This window comes from Chanodichthys erythropterus, chromosome 22, assembly GCF_024489055.1.
Source record: "Chanodichthys erythropterus isolate Z2021 chromosome 22, ASM2448905v1, whole genome shotgun sequence".
Classification (NCBI taxonomy): Eukaryota; Metazoa; Chordata; class Actinopteri; order Cypriniformes; family Xenocyprididae; genus Chanodichthys; species Chanodichthys erythropterus.
In genome coordinates this window covers 33833043-33849925 of record NC_090242.1, presented here as the reverse complement: position 1 = coordinate 33849925, position 16883 = coordinate 33833043, and the positions used below count along the sequence as shown (strand labels likewise).

General features: G+C 34.5%; 1 protein-coding gene across 7 annotated transcripts; it reads right to left on the bottom strand.

Annotated features, from left to right (window-relative positions):
- Positions 1 to 2421: 2421 nt before the first annotated feature.
- Positions 2422 to 16834, bottom strand: LOC137013090 (uncharacterized). Of its 7 annotated transcripts, none has more exons than XR_010893652.1 (9): positions 15482 to 16834; positions 15336 to 15359; positions 14801 to 14827; positions 14513 to 14611; positions 8316 to 9179; positions 7833 to 8101; positions 4706 to 4837; positions 4437 to 4484; positions 2422 to 3156 (listed from the first exon to the last, which is right to left on the bottom strand). XR_010893652.1 is itself a non-coding variant. In XM_067376700.1 (6 exons), the coding sequence occupies exons 1-6, from the start codon at positions 15504 to 15506 to the stop codon at positions 8013 to 8015; spliced, it is 1128 nt and encodes a 375-aa protein (XP_067232801.1). In that variant the 5' UTR covers positions 15507 to 16834; the 3' UTR covers positions 7679 to 8012. The 7 variants fall into 7 exon arrangements, 2 of the variants coding, with proteins under 2 accessions (XP_067232801.1, XP_067232802.1); XR_010893651.1 differs by having other exon boundaries at positions 7858 to 8101; XR_010893655.1 differs by having other exon boundaries at positions 7833 to 7967.
- Between the last annotated feature and the right edge of the window lie 49 nt (positions 16835 to 16883).

Genomic DNA, 16883 nt, shown 5'->3' with positions numbered 1-16883 from the left:
GTTTTGAAGCTTCATGATGCAGTGTTTCAAAAGCATTCATCACTAGCAGATAACAGATGGTGAAAATACTTACCACTAGGGGGAGTAACTGCTGTTGAGATTTGAATGCCATGCTGTGATCCAGTGACTGTCTGCAGCAGTTTTCTCTTTCTCTCATCCAGTTCCACCTCTCTTCTATCCGAAGTTGTCAGTATGTCATACTCTTCTTGTGTTGAGGCCTGTATTTCTTTTTGCTCCAGTAATCTGTTCTTCTCTAACTGTATTTTTGTGAGCAGAAATTCTTCTATATCCTTTGATTCTCTTGGATTCTTTTCTCTCTTTTTTCTCATTGTCTTTGAGTTGCTCCAGTTCTCTTTGAAGCTTCTCATTGTCAGACTTCAGCTGACTGTCTCTTTCATTGGAGGCGATCAGTTCTGCATTGACCTGTCTCTTATGATCCCTAAGGTCAAACAACTCTTCTTTTAGTTCATATTTTTTCTTTTTGAGAGCATCAATCTGTTGACTTGCTTCTCTCTGCTTATGGAAGCATCCAAGTCTTCACGCAGATCTTGTAATTCTCTCACATTTTCAGAATTCTGTTTTTCCAATTCTGTAATTTTAGTTCTTAGATTTTCCTCTGATGTTTTCATTTCTGCCAAATCTCCTCTCAGTGTACTCTCCCTCTCCTCATATTTAGCATCAAATTCTTTCTTAAAATAGGTTTCTGCTTTGTCCAGTAATTCAAGATCCTTTGTAAAAAAGTTAGCTTTTCTCTGGTTCATCGCAGTAGCATCATGGAATAGCTTTAGGACATTGTCCTCATCGTTCTCTAAAATATGGAACCTTTCTCTGCACTTTCTGACACAACGGTTCCTGCCTATATCTCTGTCACTGTATCCATGCATAAATAACACCATACTGTAGTCTAACACCTCCTGCCCAAATACTTCACTGAGGGCTCGTAGGAGATAATGCTCTTTACCAGAGTTACGCACATCTCCAAGCACTAACAGAAATGCATGAGGTCCAGGAAACACCAGTGAGTAACAAAACTCCATGTCACTTTTCATAGATCTGACACTTTTGCTGAAGGAGAGGTAAGTTTTCAAGTTTTCCAGCCAATAAGCAGGTGTTTTTACTACAAAGACATGCCGTCCGCTGACACAAGCCTCTCTAAACTCACATGTCCCGCCATGTTTAGTGGTATTTAATCTATCTGTTGACCTAAGAATGGTATCACAAGCTTTATTCATCACTTTCTCATCGCTTCCAAGCACAAAGAATCTAAGTCTTTTAATGGAGTCTGTGGGTTGTTTTGCTTCATCTGACAATGTTTCATCGGTTACAAAGAGAATGAAACCAGGTAAGGTTTTAATGCATTTGTGGTCTAAAGATAACTGTAATTCTAATCTAAAAATCTGCGTCAGTGGTGAAATCTCTGATACCTCAATAGACCGATATACAAGAACTAGTTTTCAGAAACTCTTTAATCTTTATTTTACCTTGTAAAATGCATATATGTGCACAAGTCAAAATGAAAGTGTTACCTCTCTTTTGTAGTCTCTGTGCCATGTTGAATGTGAAAAAGATTCTGATAAAAAGTCTGATAACACTATAAGTAAATTTTAGATTAATTAAAAAAACTGAAAGAGCAAAATGAACCCCCTTCCATCCAGCTGCTATAAAGTTATGAAAATTAAACCAAGCTCAGACTACAGACTGAAACAACACTTGAGCAAAGGATGTGGTTTGGAGCAAATGTAGACTTCAAACCAAGAAGAAGCAGGAAGCATTATTGTGTGGCATCAAGAGAGTTTCATTTACTTATTACTTTTTATTTTATATTATTTCTCTGTTGCTGTTTAATCTTACATTATTTGCCTTGTTGTCTTAAGTTGTGAATGTCTCCCTCTCAAGGTTTTTAATGGGACGGGATGATGTTGTGAAGCAGTAATTTTTCATTTCTTTTACTTTGGTATTATAGTGCAAATCAGGGTTGCCAAGTAGAACTGGGTCATTTTTAAACTGCTTCCTCAGGTTGATTCCCCTCAGGTATTTGGATGGTCATTGGGCTACTTTTGGGCTATTTCTCATTGGCCATTGGGCTAAGTTTGTTTTACGAGACCAGGCAACACTGGACTGAATGTTAATATTAAATATTTACAGATACAAGACTTACATTTTTATACATTTGGATAGATGTTGAAATGTACAATACGGACGTATTGAAAACATTTCTGTTTTCTGACGTGTCAGAGTAGATGAGAAACCTTTGGAAAATGAGTAAAAATGCTAGTGTGGACGGAGAGTGTTTTGAAATGAAAATGCGGTTTTCAAATCTATCCAGACTAATGTAGACGTAGCCTTAACTGGGGTATCGGTATGTGATTCAGAACAGTAACAAATTATGGAAATTGTGGAAGCAGCAGCAGACCACCGGGGCAGGATGTTTTACCCCTAGTTCAAACTGTTGCTCTGGTAAGGTTTTTTTTTTTTTCCAGTTGTCTCTCTTGACAGAGAGAGTTAAGATTTTGTCAAAAATATTATTTATAGTGAAACTAATGTGACTGTGATTTGATTATTGTGGTGTCATCACAGGTAACATATAATTCATAGAAAGAGAAGCAAGGAAGAGAGGGACGATCAGACAGACAGGTAGGATAGTGGATAGTATGTAGACAGACAGATTATGAGATCAAACACAGGATCCTTAACTGATATTATCTTCTAAAATGCCATGTAGTGTTGATTTTATTTTCACATTGTAAAAATGCTTAAATATAGATTTCTAAAATGCTTTACTGTAAAGCACATAATCAAAACATTATGTTTAACATAAAACAAATAACAGTAGAAACACTATTATAAATTAACAAGATATAAATAATTATTGTGTAGTCTATCAACAAAGAAAATACTGAATTAACGTAGCTACAAATGTCATTACTGACATTTCTGCTTAGTGTGACAGTTCTCTGTTGATTCTGTGTGAGGAGATGGACTTTAACCACAGTGTTTTCCAGAAGTTAGTGACAGAGCCAGACTGAGTACTGTTGGCATATCATTCGTGGGTTTGTCGTCTAAGGCAGAGGCAAACAAGCTGTCAGATGGGAACTCTCTAAACTCCTGATACTGAGATTTCATCTGTCGTGCAGTCATAATTTCTAAAGATGCAGCCTAGATAGGAAGAAAATGATCATCACATCAAATTTCAATGGATAATAACAATGGTATTAGTTTTAACAAAAATGAAAGGCTGACTGAGGTTAGTTCACCCAAGAATGAAAATTGTCATTAATTACACTCATGTCGTTCCACACCCGTAAGACCTTTGTTCATCTTCAGAACACAAATTAAGATATTTTTGATGAAATTTGATGGCTCAGTGAGGCCTCTGTTGTCAAGTTAACTTAGAGACTTTCAAACATCCAAAAACAGTTCATGTGAGTACAGTGGTTCAACCTTAATGTTATGAAGCGAATAGAATACTTTTTGTGTGCCAAAAAAACAAAATAATGAATTTTTAAGCTTCATGGAGCTTCGAAGCTTTACAAATGTTTTGTTTTGAATCAGTGGTTCAGAGCGCCAAAATCACATGAACCATTGAAATTTCGAAACGTTTTGGAACACTTATGACGTAACGAAGCCTTGTTTACTGAAATCACGTGAGTTTGGCAGTTTAAGTCTAAGTTAACTTGCTGTCTATGCAGGTCTCACTGAGCCATCAGATTTGATCAAAAATATCTTTTTTTAATTTGTGTTCTGAAGATGAACGAAGGTCTTATGGATGTAGAACGACATGAAGGTGGGTAATGAATGACAGAATTATTTATTTTTGAGTGAACTATCCTTTTAACTAAACAGACTTTAAATCAACGGTTTACATGATGTTTTCAGTAAAGTTGTTTAATGTTTTAATGTTTGTAATGTTTTATAAAGTTTGTGGGGACAAGTCTTGAGATGGCACATAAATAATGATAATAATGCTTCATGTAACATAATTAATATTCATCATGGACAAGAAAAGGGGGGTGTTTGTCTGAGAGCTTTGTGCAGAACTGTCTCCAACTCAAGATATTCTAACCAAAACACCTAAATTACTACAAATACTGATGAACCAAATAAAAACTTATTTGATCCTCAAAACTCACCTCAGTCAGATTTAATAAAGCTAAACCAAGAATGGTACAGGCCTGGCAAAGAGCTGTAAAATCTATTGGTGATCTGTTCATTAGGTAGTGAGATGTAGATGTATCTCCTTAGAACTGTGAAGTATCCATATCTAGGGTATAACTATGTCATCTAAAGTATTCATCTTCTATGTAAGCAGTGCTGACAGAATTTGTTTCTTATCTCTGTTTTGTTGTTGATTTTTTATTTACTTTTTTTTTTTTTTTTTTTTTTTAATGTTTGTGTTCTTTTGAAAGTCACAAAAAAAAAAAAAAAAAAAACCTCACCTCAGTCCGTTCAGAGAACAACCCATGGTCCATCTTCACTTTTAGACACTAAAAACAAAAATCTGTATTTATGTGCCAGTTGTTTAATTTATTTCATGATTTTAATAGCGTTCAGAATTTGTACTTAAATAGTTTGCCCAATTAGATTTATTGGTGATGTAGTATAAATAAACTGTTTGGAGTTTTTTAAAAACATAACATGTACTGTATATGTAAATAAATTAATCACATTAACATTTTCTTTAATTGAGACAAATATGGTTACTTACTGTTAGGCGGATCAATTTCCTTGCTGCCCCGTCTCACTGGTTTCAGACCTTCAAAATACTGTGATCCACTGGGTTGTGAATCTTTCTCTCTGGTGTAAATCCCTCCTTCACTTTCATCTTTGTGCTCGGACACTTAAAAAAATAAGATACGAATCATAGTTTTGTGTGGTGAGTGCATAAAACCATTGAAATTCAACAGGCCCATGTTCACTATTTTAGACACTAAGAACAGAGAATTTAGATGACATTTCTTTTAGATATTTCAAAATTTCATTAATAATAGAAATAGACTTAGAAGATTTTCTGCTTAAATTGTTTGCTTGATTTGCTTTATTAGAGATATAAACTGTTACACAGTTTAAACAAATTGGCAGCTATTTGAAATAATATGGGCCATTCTAAAAAGTCTTGAAAAAATTTCATTTTGTATGTATGCAAATTGTATAATATCCAAGCTAAACATTTCTAGTAATTGTGCAGTTAATTCTCATTTTGTACTTTCAGAAAGTTTTGGAATATTTTTTCTCTCCCCAAATTTGTCACTACCGAAACATATTATAAATAATTTAAAAAAAGGGTTACATTTACCTATTAAGTTTTTGTTTACATCTACCTCATTAATATAGTTATTAGCTATTAATAGCTATTTTTTAAAAAAGGTAAATCAATAATAATTACATTTTTAACAATATTTCAAATGTGATTTATGAGATTTGTTGTATTTTGAATCCAATCTTTCTTTGTAAAAGTCATAAAGTTTATCATACTGATTTCAACATTATGGATTCATTAGTTTGAATATACACTGAAGCAAACACTATAATAGCATCTTAGTTAAAGGTGCTAAAGAGGATGTTTTGTTTTATACATTGCAGTATTGCAATATTACTTGAAACTGTCTTTACTAACTGATAAAAGACTATTTATTAGGTGCACTGAAAGGAATAATATTAATATGCATCATCTGTGCACGAGGTAGGGCCTTAAAAACATCAGCCCAGTGGGCGATGATCTCGTAGGATGGGAGGCGTTCCCTCGAAAGGAGGGGGGTTGTTCTTACGCATGCGCTCATTTCAAAAACTCACTAACAGTCTTTGGTTTCTCAGTCGACGAAAAGATCCTCTTTATCACCTTTAATTCAGTACACTTTATTTTTGACAAAACATCCATGTTTTGGTTGTGACTGCACATTTTCGGTAGTGACAGTAATGTGTTAGTAGCAACCACATCAATTACAGAATTTTAACTAAAACACCAGTAAACATTACACAATACATAAAAACATATAATAATGATTTGCATAACTGTACAAAAATTTAGTTTATTTCCCCCAAATAAATGATTATGTGTTGCCTTTTGTCACTACCAAAACAACAATGATATGTTTCAGTCGTGACTGTTTCGGTAGTGACAATTTTATACTTTTGAGCTGCTCAAAGATGCTAATCAGCACATGGTTAGCTAGCACAGTTCTGAACAGTTGGACACAGGGAAAAACTACATTTAAATGGAATAACACCCCAAAAAGTTTGCTCAATTGCAGAAAAAAATATGTTTGGTAGTGACGTTTGTCACAAGGTAAGCTTAGTGACAGACTAGAAATTACATGGGTTTGATACGTATGCACATACCATTACTTGATTATGCCGGCATTTACCATCTTTTAAATCAGTATGGTGTTGTGTAATTGTTTTGTCTGGATCAATTGAGTATGATATTCGTTTTTTTTTTGTTTGTTTTGTTTTGTTTTTTGGCCAACATTTTGTTCAATCGGTTATTTTTTTCAAAGAATGTCACAACATGTCAACAACATTTAATTTCAGTTAGAATTACCTTTTATTTTTGGTGAGAATTTCCCCCAAACATTTTGGTTGGCTGTTGGCCTTCCAGACTAATGCTGCTCCATCAAACGGACCATGTGGATCAAACTGTTTTTTTAGCATTAGTATGCCCTAATTGGACTGAACCATTGGTAGTTTTGTCTGGGGAAAGGGGGAATAGCAGCTGAAGGATTCTTTACTTTTCTTTTCCTTTTTCATTTTTTATGGTGTGTTTAAGTATTTATGGGTTTACACTGATTGTTATTTGTGTATATGTGTCATGTTTTTGTTTTGTTTTTTTCTCTTTTGAGTATAATGTATTGTATGTATGGACCCTGTTAGTTTATTTGGTACAGTCTGAAGAGGGAGCTAGCCCTTATAAGTAAGGAGCTATGGAGCTCATGAGGCAGTCTTGTTTGTTGGAAGCAAAGGAGAGACCCTGTTGCAAATTGGACCAGAATATTTGGTGTAGTCTTTTTGCACATTGTTGCAGTTTTGTTTTGTACAGTTTTTGTTTGTATTCCAGTATGTGGCCTTGTAATTTTTCCCACCACCTCACGGTAATAAACCACCTTTTTGGGAACCACTAAACCTCTGGCCAGCTTGACTGTAATTATTCCCTCTGACCACTGGGCCATCTCTTACAATGTTTCTTAAAGTTCAACACAGTTTTTTAGATTTTGAACACATTTAACTCAAAATGATGGACCTATCTACTATGAAAGAGAAGCTATGAGGGGAATATTTCCTGATTAAAAATGTAGAAGTGTGTTAAAATCAGTCTCAGCCAATGGACTAAAATATACATTGTCTCAGTAGTGACATGAAAATGAGGGACACCTTTAAAAAAAAAAAAATTAATGATTTAAAAATAAAATATAAAATAAGTGTTTTTTTAACTTCACTTAAAAAAAAAATAAATAAAAAAATTCAATATCATTTTCATAAGTTGAAGTGTAGGGGTTAGGGTTCGGGTCAGCCTCCTCCTAATTGAAAGCACCCAATAAATGATGATTATATATATATATATATATATATATATATATATATATATATATATATATATATATATATATATATATATATATATATATATATATATATATATATATATTTATATTAAGTTTACTGATATTTTAAATATTGTTGTGGGATTCAATAGATAATAGAAGGATCTTAGTAAACATCCAAAATTTGAATACTTAAATGCTTTTTAAATGTGTTTTTTTTTAGTTGTGGGACAGCAGTTTGCACCAATTCTGTAGAATGTCCCATATACATAATTGCACTAAAACAAGGTTACTCACATTAAAGTTTAATGACAATTCTTACTGTTGGGCGGATCAATTTCCTTGCTGCCCCGTCTCACTGTTTTCAGACCTTCAGACTTTTGAAATCCACTTGCTTGTAAATCGTCCTCTCTGGCCTCAATCTTTTCTTCACTTTCATTTTTGTGCAAAAAAATGAAAGAATATGAACCATAGTGCTTACATGATCTGACATTTAAGGGAGGCTGCATCCAATAGTCTTAATGAGCACCACGTTTTCCATGCAGATAGTGTGTCATATATGTTACCTGACAGTCAAGAAAGACAAAGTTACCAAGCAAAATAACACAAATAGACTTGGCATATTCAATTTTTCCAAACTTGTGCACAAACATTCAAATTTCTTTTAGCCCAGTGACTTTGTGTGACATACTGCATACCACTGCACTTAAATCATGACCCACTGTTCTTTCAGGTGTTCTTAAACTGTGTTAAAACTCTCCAGTGTGAATAGATTCTTACCTTCCATTCTTTGTGCTGTCCCTGGCTGTCCTCTTGTTAGCAGGGCTTGCTCAGCTCCCGCTTCAGTCAGTTTTTGTTCTAGTGCTTTGCGCTTGTGGATCTCCTCTCGCAGCATTGCATCTTTCAGGTCAAGTTCTTTTTTAAAGTCTCTAATTTTCTTATGTTGATTTTGCACGGTCTCATTCATCTCTCTCAATTTTCTCAATAGTTCACTCTCCTTTTTCTCATATTCAGTCTTTAATTCATTTTGAAGATGAACTGAACATTTTTGTAAGAACTCAAAATGATTTGTAAAAAAATTACTTCTTTTACTCCGTATCATTCTCTCCACTTCTACAAATAAACCCGCTACACTTTGCTTTGTGCTGTTTAATATATAGTGCCTGTTACCACATGTCTTAACACAACGATTATCATTTGGCCAATTATGATGACATGCATTAATGAACAGCACCATACTGTAGTCTAAGGCCTCCTGACCAAACACTTCTCTGATTGCATCTAAAAGTAAATGCTCTTTATTGCTCTGGCCATCAGTGACTAAGAGAAAGGCATGTGGCCCAGGAAAGATCAGTGATTCACTGAACTCCATTTCATTTTTCAATTCTTTGACTGCATTTTTGAAAAACCAGAATGATTTCAAGCGCTCCAACCAGTTAACTGGAGTTATCACTACAGACACATGGCGATCCTGAACATGACCCTCTCTTAACTCACATATTCCAGGACGGTTCCTCATACATCTTTGCCCTAATATGAATTCAGGAACATTATTCATTAGATTATTATCACTTCCAAGCACTATGAATCTCATGTTTTTAATGGAGTCAGTAGAATGTCCTGCTGCTTCTGTAAATGTTCCATCTGTTAATAAGGATGAAAGTGAGTCAGATCACAAATGGAAAATCACACTCTCAAAATACAATTATAAAACTGAACATTTTAATCTTGGATGCTGTTAAATAGGCTACAGATTAATACAGTATTCCAGCTATTCCAGACCCCCATGTATGCCTAAAAAGTGAACTATACTTTGGACTTTAGCATACAGGAAAAAATTAACTGCCACGAGAAGTCGTCTGTCTGAGACCAAGACACAAAATCTAAAGAAAATTGCATCAGTCTCCCCAATTAATGCATTTGATTATGCACAGATGAGTTTAAGTTCATGCAGACCAGTAGGAAGATTTGAGTCCAGGCAGATACAGAGCATTGATTGAGTTCAGTTCAGTTCTTTTTTACGTTTTGTTGTTTTTGCATTTTGTAATATATTGGGTTGTTCATATTTTCCTGTTCAGGCACAAAAGGTCATGTTTTAGTGGCCCCCGTACTCTCTGCAGGGGAAAACAAACATTCATCTGCTTTGCGTGGTGTTGACGCACAGACTTCGTTTATCTCTTTGTAAATACATGCATAATGTATCCTAGATGACTGTCCTCTAAGTTTATGATTAAAAATGAAAATGTGAATGAAAACATAAGCTATTAAAAGTCTTATCTTAGCTATTAATAGTCTTATTAAAATATGAAAATTAAAATAAAGGGTATTAATAGATTATGACAGAATTTTTACCCTGTCCGTCTGTTGGTCCCCCTATGCTCAATCACGTTCCGCACCAACCTATTATAACAGCGCCATTTTTAACGGGAATGAAAGCGAGGCTGTGAGGGATAAACATACATATATATAATGTAGAAATATCTTTCCAAGATGTTTCAGTTGACAAAAAACTCCAGATAATATGAGCTGTGAAAGATTTAAAGTCATCTAGGAGCTTTATACAGCGGATGCCACTGAAAGCACGGTAAGTCTGTCCCTCACAGCCTCACTTTCAGACCTGTCACAGCGCTGCTCTGAATAAGGTCTATGACGGCCCTGCTAACGATCATATCAACAATAGCCAGTGTAACGACTGAGACAAATCAGACACAGTTATTTGTATTAGTTAACCAATACTTGTTTTAAACTCACTCTGGGGTCTGGCTTCCATCCTCCGAGAAGTTCTCAGTTACAAATTTTATTGCACCAATAAATGCCGCATGGAGAGCAGAGAAGAGACACACAAAAACGTGCATCTTTCCTGCATCATCCACACGTAACACAGACTCTCTTGCATTAATGTATAGACAGACTATAAATATAACATGTTCTATAAATGAACATGTACCTTCCCAGGAAATGGTATCCATTATTACCGTTGCTGTATTACAATCATTGTATTCACGTATGTATGTGTATGTTTTATGATACATTTAAGGTAACTTCAATCATGCCATGTTTAGTGTCCATGCGTTCGTAACGAGAAGATTTAAATGCTTGTGTATGCGGTATGTCCATACCTGTGCAACACATTAGTATTTCAAGAATCTTTAATAGTTCTTCTTCAAGAACTCTGCCAGTTAATCTGCCTAGTCGTAAAAGCCTCGACAAGGGGGTGCGTGGTCACCCGGAAATACAGCACCTTCATTGGCTGCATCAACCTTTAGAGCAGTGGTCGCCAACCCGTCGATCGCGATCGACCGGTCGATCTTTATCACTGTTTCAGTAGCTCGCGGAAACAACAGAAATATGAGTGCAAAAATACATTACATTTCTCCAGTCTTTGTACTGTATTTTTGTATTTATTTTTCTGTTTTTTTTCTGGAGCTACTGGGACAGTGATAAAGGTAAATAGCCCACATCATGTCCGAGACTGTAAACGGCCGCAAACAAGAGACCAGAGACGCTGAAGACGGACGCAAAGAGGAGAAAATTCTGTAACTTAGCAGGCAGAGCAGCTCACTGTTCACGATGCTCGAAATATAGAAAGAAAATATAAATATTGAATTAGGGGTGAAGGGTTACATGAATGTGAATGAAATCTCTAAAAGGAATTACTGTCTTCAGAAAAAAAATCGATGGTAATGGCATTTTATTTTCCTCTTACCTCCGAATAAAGTAGCTAATTATTAGCGCAGTCAAAGACTATAGAATAACACTTTGGCGCAGTTCAGCTTTGTTTACACAGCGGTAACCAAGGAAACACTGTATCACTGCTGCTCCATAAGCGCCACCTGCTGTCAGAGAGTGAATTTGCGTCTGATTCAGCCTGTCTGCTGTTTTTGTTTCAAGCTTTTTTGTGTAGCATATAATTTCACAAAGATAAAGTCAGACCGTTGTGTTTTTGCTTTAAATCTTGAAATTAAATCTCAATTAATTCAAATAAAAAAAAAAATGCTCATGCAATGTGATAACATCTTTGTTTGGATTGTGATTAAAAAGCAGTGGTTCCCTCTAATTTGAAATGGCTATGTATTTTTGTTTATAATAATAATAATAATAATAAATATTCCAACCAGTATGAGAATCAGCCAATTTGCTTGTAAAAATAAATAAATCAATCAGAATCTAAATTGGCCACGAAAAAAAAACTAAATACAATCTGGGCTGTCTTTTTCTATCAAGTAGATCTCGTCTTTCATAAAGGTCGAGGTCAGGGATCTTGGGCTTAAAAAGGTTGGTGACCACTGCTTTAGAGGTTGGACTTTGACCAGAGGTTAAAAGCTAGAGAGCAATTCCACTCCCTCTCTTTTTCCTTGTGTTTTGGACGACTAAACTGAACCCTATTTGCCGCAGGCCTAGGCCTACAACCCAGCCATGTGCTCATCATCCAACATAAGAAAGACTGGCAACAACTTCGGACTGTATCCTCAAGATCTCTCCTCAGATGGCAGAGCCGATGCTCCTCAGCCTAAAGGCATCTTGCAAGTATCGTACATTTTAACACTAAACAACAATTTAGTATTAATTTGTAAGATTTACCTTTGCTATTGCTGAAGAAACTGATGATTCCTTTTCAGATTGTCTTTGACATTTTCCTATAGCTCTAGTAATAGTACCTCTTCCGGTTCAACCCTATCATTACTCATTCTTACCTACAGTACTTATGTGTGTGACCTTTGTTGTATGTTATGTGTTTTTTAGTTTAGTTATGTGCGTTTGTGAGTTAGTTAATAAAGACAGTGCACAATACATGTTTGGTTCTGACTCCGTCTGCTAATAAAATGCCTCTTAAGTGATTTAGATTCTGACTAGGTGCTCTGAGTAGTACAGTACAATAAGAATGTTATTTTTCTATAACCTGGAAATTAACATTTCTTAGAATTAATAAACAATCAACACTGGACGAACAGGTTAATTGATGGTAATATCTTAATGTAGCTACATCCATTTAATCTGATTAACGGATTTACATATTCATAATTAATCATAATTAACAATCATAATGAGTTATGAATAATTATTAATATTTCCCCTTTGAGTTAATTCGCTACACCAGAGCTGGGTAATGGATTACATGTAATCTGGATTACGTAATCAGACCTACTTGTAGGCCTACTTGTAATTAGAGTAAACTACTTTTTAAAATACTCGTAATCAGACTACAGTTACTTTTTATGGATTACATGATTACTTACTATTTACACAATGGCAGTAAGTTGTTCACATTTTTTAATGTTTTTTTTTTTTTTCATAATAAACCTGCCGCTTATATACGTTCGTGATTCTTCGAGTTTTTCCGGCGGTGACAGGGAGGGGTGTGAAATCGTGCACAGAAATCAGCAACATGAAGAATATTTGTTTTTGTAATGTTGCTGTTTTCTAAATTTTCTTAATTTTAAGTAAATATGTTTTAAAATCATAAGATGTGATTTTGTTTTATTCAGTGTTACTATCAGCAAACACTATCAGGTACATTAGTGTTATTATTTTGAAGTATTAACTGTCCATACTTTGCACTTTAAAAAAAATCTGTTGAGGCTCTTGTTGGTGAATAGAATATTTATTTGGAATATAATTTTACTTTCTATCTGTCTACAGATTATCCTACATTATATGTGACATCAAAAAAGGGTTAGCACAAAAGTAATCTAAATGTAATCCAAAAGTAGTCAGATTACATTACCAAAAATGTGTAATCTAAGAGATTATATTACTGATTACAAATTTGCTCTGACAATAGCCTACACATGTACGCATTAAAATGTTTATCTTTGTATTACACACTTAACTCATTAATTCACCATAAACCTAAAGTAACAGAAAATCCGAAAATTTGACCAAAAATGTACCACTTTAATTGACTATCGGCCTACTTTAATTAAAGTTGCCCTATAACTACTTTTTAAAAGATGTAATATAAGTCTAAGGTGTCCCCTGAATGTGTCTGTGAAGTTTCAGCTCAAAATACCCTATAGATTTTTTTTTATTCATTTTTTTAACTGCCTATTTTGGGGCATCATTATAAATGAGCCGATTTAGGGTGTGTGGCCCCTTTAAATCTCGTGCTCCCCCGCCCACGGAGCTCGCGCTTGCCTTAAACAGCATAAACAAAGTTTACACAGCTAATATAACCCTCAAAATGGATCTTTACAAAGTGTCCGTCATGCATGCTGCATGCATACATCGGATCATGTGAGTATGGTATTTATTTGGATGTTCACATTTGATTCTGAACGAGTTTGATTGTGCTCCGTGGCTAACGGCTAATGCTACACTGTTGGAGAGATTTATAAAGAATGAAGTTGTGTTTATGAATTATACAGACTGCAAGTGTTTAAAAATGAAAATAGCGACGGCTCTTGTCTCTGTGAATACAGTAAGAAACGATGGTAACTTTAACCACATTTAACAGTACATTAGCAACATGCTAACGAAACATTTAGAAAGACAATTTACAAATATCACTAAAAATATCATGATATCATGGATCATGTCAGTTATTATTGCTCCATCTGCTATTTTTCGCTGTTTTCCTTGTTTGCTTACCTAGTCTGATGATTCAGCTGTGCACATCCAGACGTTCTGCCCTTGTGTAATACTAACTGCCCTTGTCTAATGGCTTGAACATGGGCTGGCATATGCAAATATTGGGGGTGTACATATTAATGATCCCGACTGTTACGTAACAGTCGGTGTTATGTTGAGATTCGCCTGTTCTTCTGAGGTCTTTTAAACAAATGAGATTTATATAAGAAGGAGGAAACAATGGAGTTTGAAACTCACTGTATGTCATTTCCATGTACTGAACTCTTGTTATTCAACTATGCTGAGGTAAATTCAATATTTAATTCTAGGGCACCTTTAACAAAATGGGCTACTTTTATGTAGCCTAATAGCACAAATTATTGTTCATTATTCAATAAATAAACACATACATTGTGTTCCAGGAGTTGTTGAAGGATTTTCCTGGTTGTCCGCCACTGTCGACGGCCCTGCATGTGCTGTATATTTATAATCTGCATCATCATTTTCTCCTGTGAGTGAAAATACTTGCAGTTATGACATATTCATGTTGACCTGACATTTCAAGAGTTTAGAATTATTTAGAGTTGTTTTTGATGTCTTCTTAGTCTGCTTAAAAGAGCTTTGGATGCTTAACATATTAGATATCAGGGATTAAATAGAAAAAAAATTTAAGAAAATGTATAAGCCAAATATCTTACCATCACTTTCATTTAAGAGATGAGTTTCTGTAAGAAGCACAAGAGACAAAGAGTGGGTATCAAAACAAGATGGATAAACTAAAATAACATCTAGCGATTTTAAGATTAATAAGATGATTGCTTATGTCTGAAGTGTCTTATATCTACAGTAATTCAAATACAAGGGTGTGGAGTAATGAAGTAATTACTATACTACTTAATTACTATACATTTATTTGGAATTTGTACTTTACATGAGTACTTCTGAGACTTAATACTTTTACATTTTACATTTAGAAAGTCATGCAGGGGACAATGACTTTGAAAAGTTAATATGAAAAGCTCCAGGAATCTTGATTCCATCAGTCAATATATAAATAAAGCATACTTTAAAACTTATAGGCACCATTAAATGTGATTTTTGTTCCATTTTTACTCAAGTAGGCTATGTTCTGACTAGATATTTGACTTTGAATTTCGTTTTTGGCACAGTAAAACTTTAATTTATCTGTATTTTTTTTTACACTACTGATTTATTAATTTTAATTTAACTTACTCATTTCAAAATCGTCACCACGTGCTGTAAAACACAAAATAGATATGTTAGGTGCGTAATTAATATGCCAAAAGCAATAGAACTGAACCGATGAATTCACCGTCTATAAAAATATAAAGTGAGTCCAGAATGTTAAGTTTACTAACCTTTAGGGCTGCGTCTCCAAGCCATATTGCAGAGAATGAACAAAATATAAGAAACATCAAAAATGCCTAGTTATTAGGAAGAGTGTACACAAACGCATATTGAGCATGAAACAAACTTCCGCAAAACTCTGGTTTCGAAAGTGAAAGACATCAGGGTGATATATACAACTTCAGTCAACTATGCTATATAAATGTTTCCCTTGTATCAGGATTTTGAGTGATACAATTCGGGTTACACGTATAAAATAAAAGCGTATATGTCTATGTTATTGTAGCGGTATAATTTAACTATTGACTGATTATGTAGGCCTAGCTGTTCTAAGAGAAATCCGCATACGTCACGGAGACGCGTAATACGTGCTCGCCCACGCACTCCAGTTAAGGGCGGATTGAGGTCAATCGCCCTGAGATAGACACGATGCATATCCGATGCATAGATGTATGGACAGTTGCATTTCCAACTAGTTGAAATAAATCTTACTGGAATCATTATTGTAGCGAGTGTGACAACTTCTTGTAGTGTAGTAATTTCTATTATTATCTTTATTATGTTGTTTTAATTTAATGCTGCACTTTTTTTCTTCTTCACTAGATGACCTCACTGCACTGCATTTTTACCTGCGTAAAATGAGTGTGCGAGTACTCTGCATAAAATACTGAAATCAACAAACAGCTCTATTTATTTCCAGAAAGACTTTGCCAGAATATTTTTGGTCTGTGGTCTATTGAGGTGTTTTATAAAGTGGAGGCCTGTCCCTTCACAAAGTATCCCGATGGTTAAGGGAATTTACATTTTTGACCAAAGCATCCCTTATGATAATGACAATCTTCCAAGAAGTTACATAATTTTGCTGATAAACAGCAACTCAAACTTCTTCTATAAGTACCAATAGACTTGATGAATTCTGTGATTGTTTTGCTATTAGTTGGTTTGTATAAAAGTACTATAGCCTATAATAAATACACATACTTGAATATATTCTTTTATCTTACAGCGTTTGCTAAAAATAAATGGACAGAAAAAAAACAGACTACAATCAGATTCATCAATCCAATCAATACAATCCAATTAGGACATTCAAGTAGCTTTCATAAACGTGCCTTAGAAAAAAAAAAGAAAAGAAAAAAAAAACACATTACTGGTGTGCATCTTGAGCAAAACAAGTTCCTTTCACTTCAAAACAGCTCAAACATGCATTTTAGTCTGGGACTAAGGGATATTCACCAAAAAATGAAAATTATCCCATGATTTACTCACCCTCAAGCCATCCGGTCTATCTTCTTTCAAATGAACACAATCAGAGATATTTTTAAAAATATCCTTAGTCCTCCAAGGTTTATAATGGTTGTTAAAATAATGCACAGATCCATTTAAAAAAAAAAAAAAAAAAAAAAAAAAATA

Coding starts and splice junctions, on each gene's coding strand:
- LOC137013090 (XM_067376700.1), bottom strand. CDS start 15,506: ATGGCTTGGAGACGCAGCCCTAAAG. Junction 15,360..15,481: donor TTGGAGACGCAGCCCTAAAG/GTTAGTAAACTT, acceptor TGTGTTTTACAG/CACGTGGTGACGATTTTGAA. Junction 8,102..8,315: donor GACAGCACAAAGAATGGAAG/GTAAGAATCTAT, acceptor CTTGACTGTCAG/GTAACATATATGACACACTA.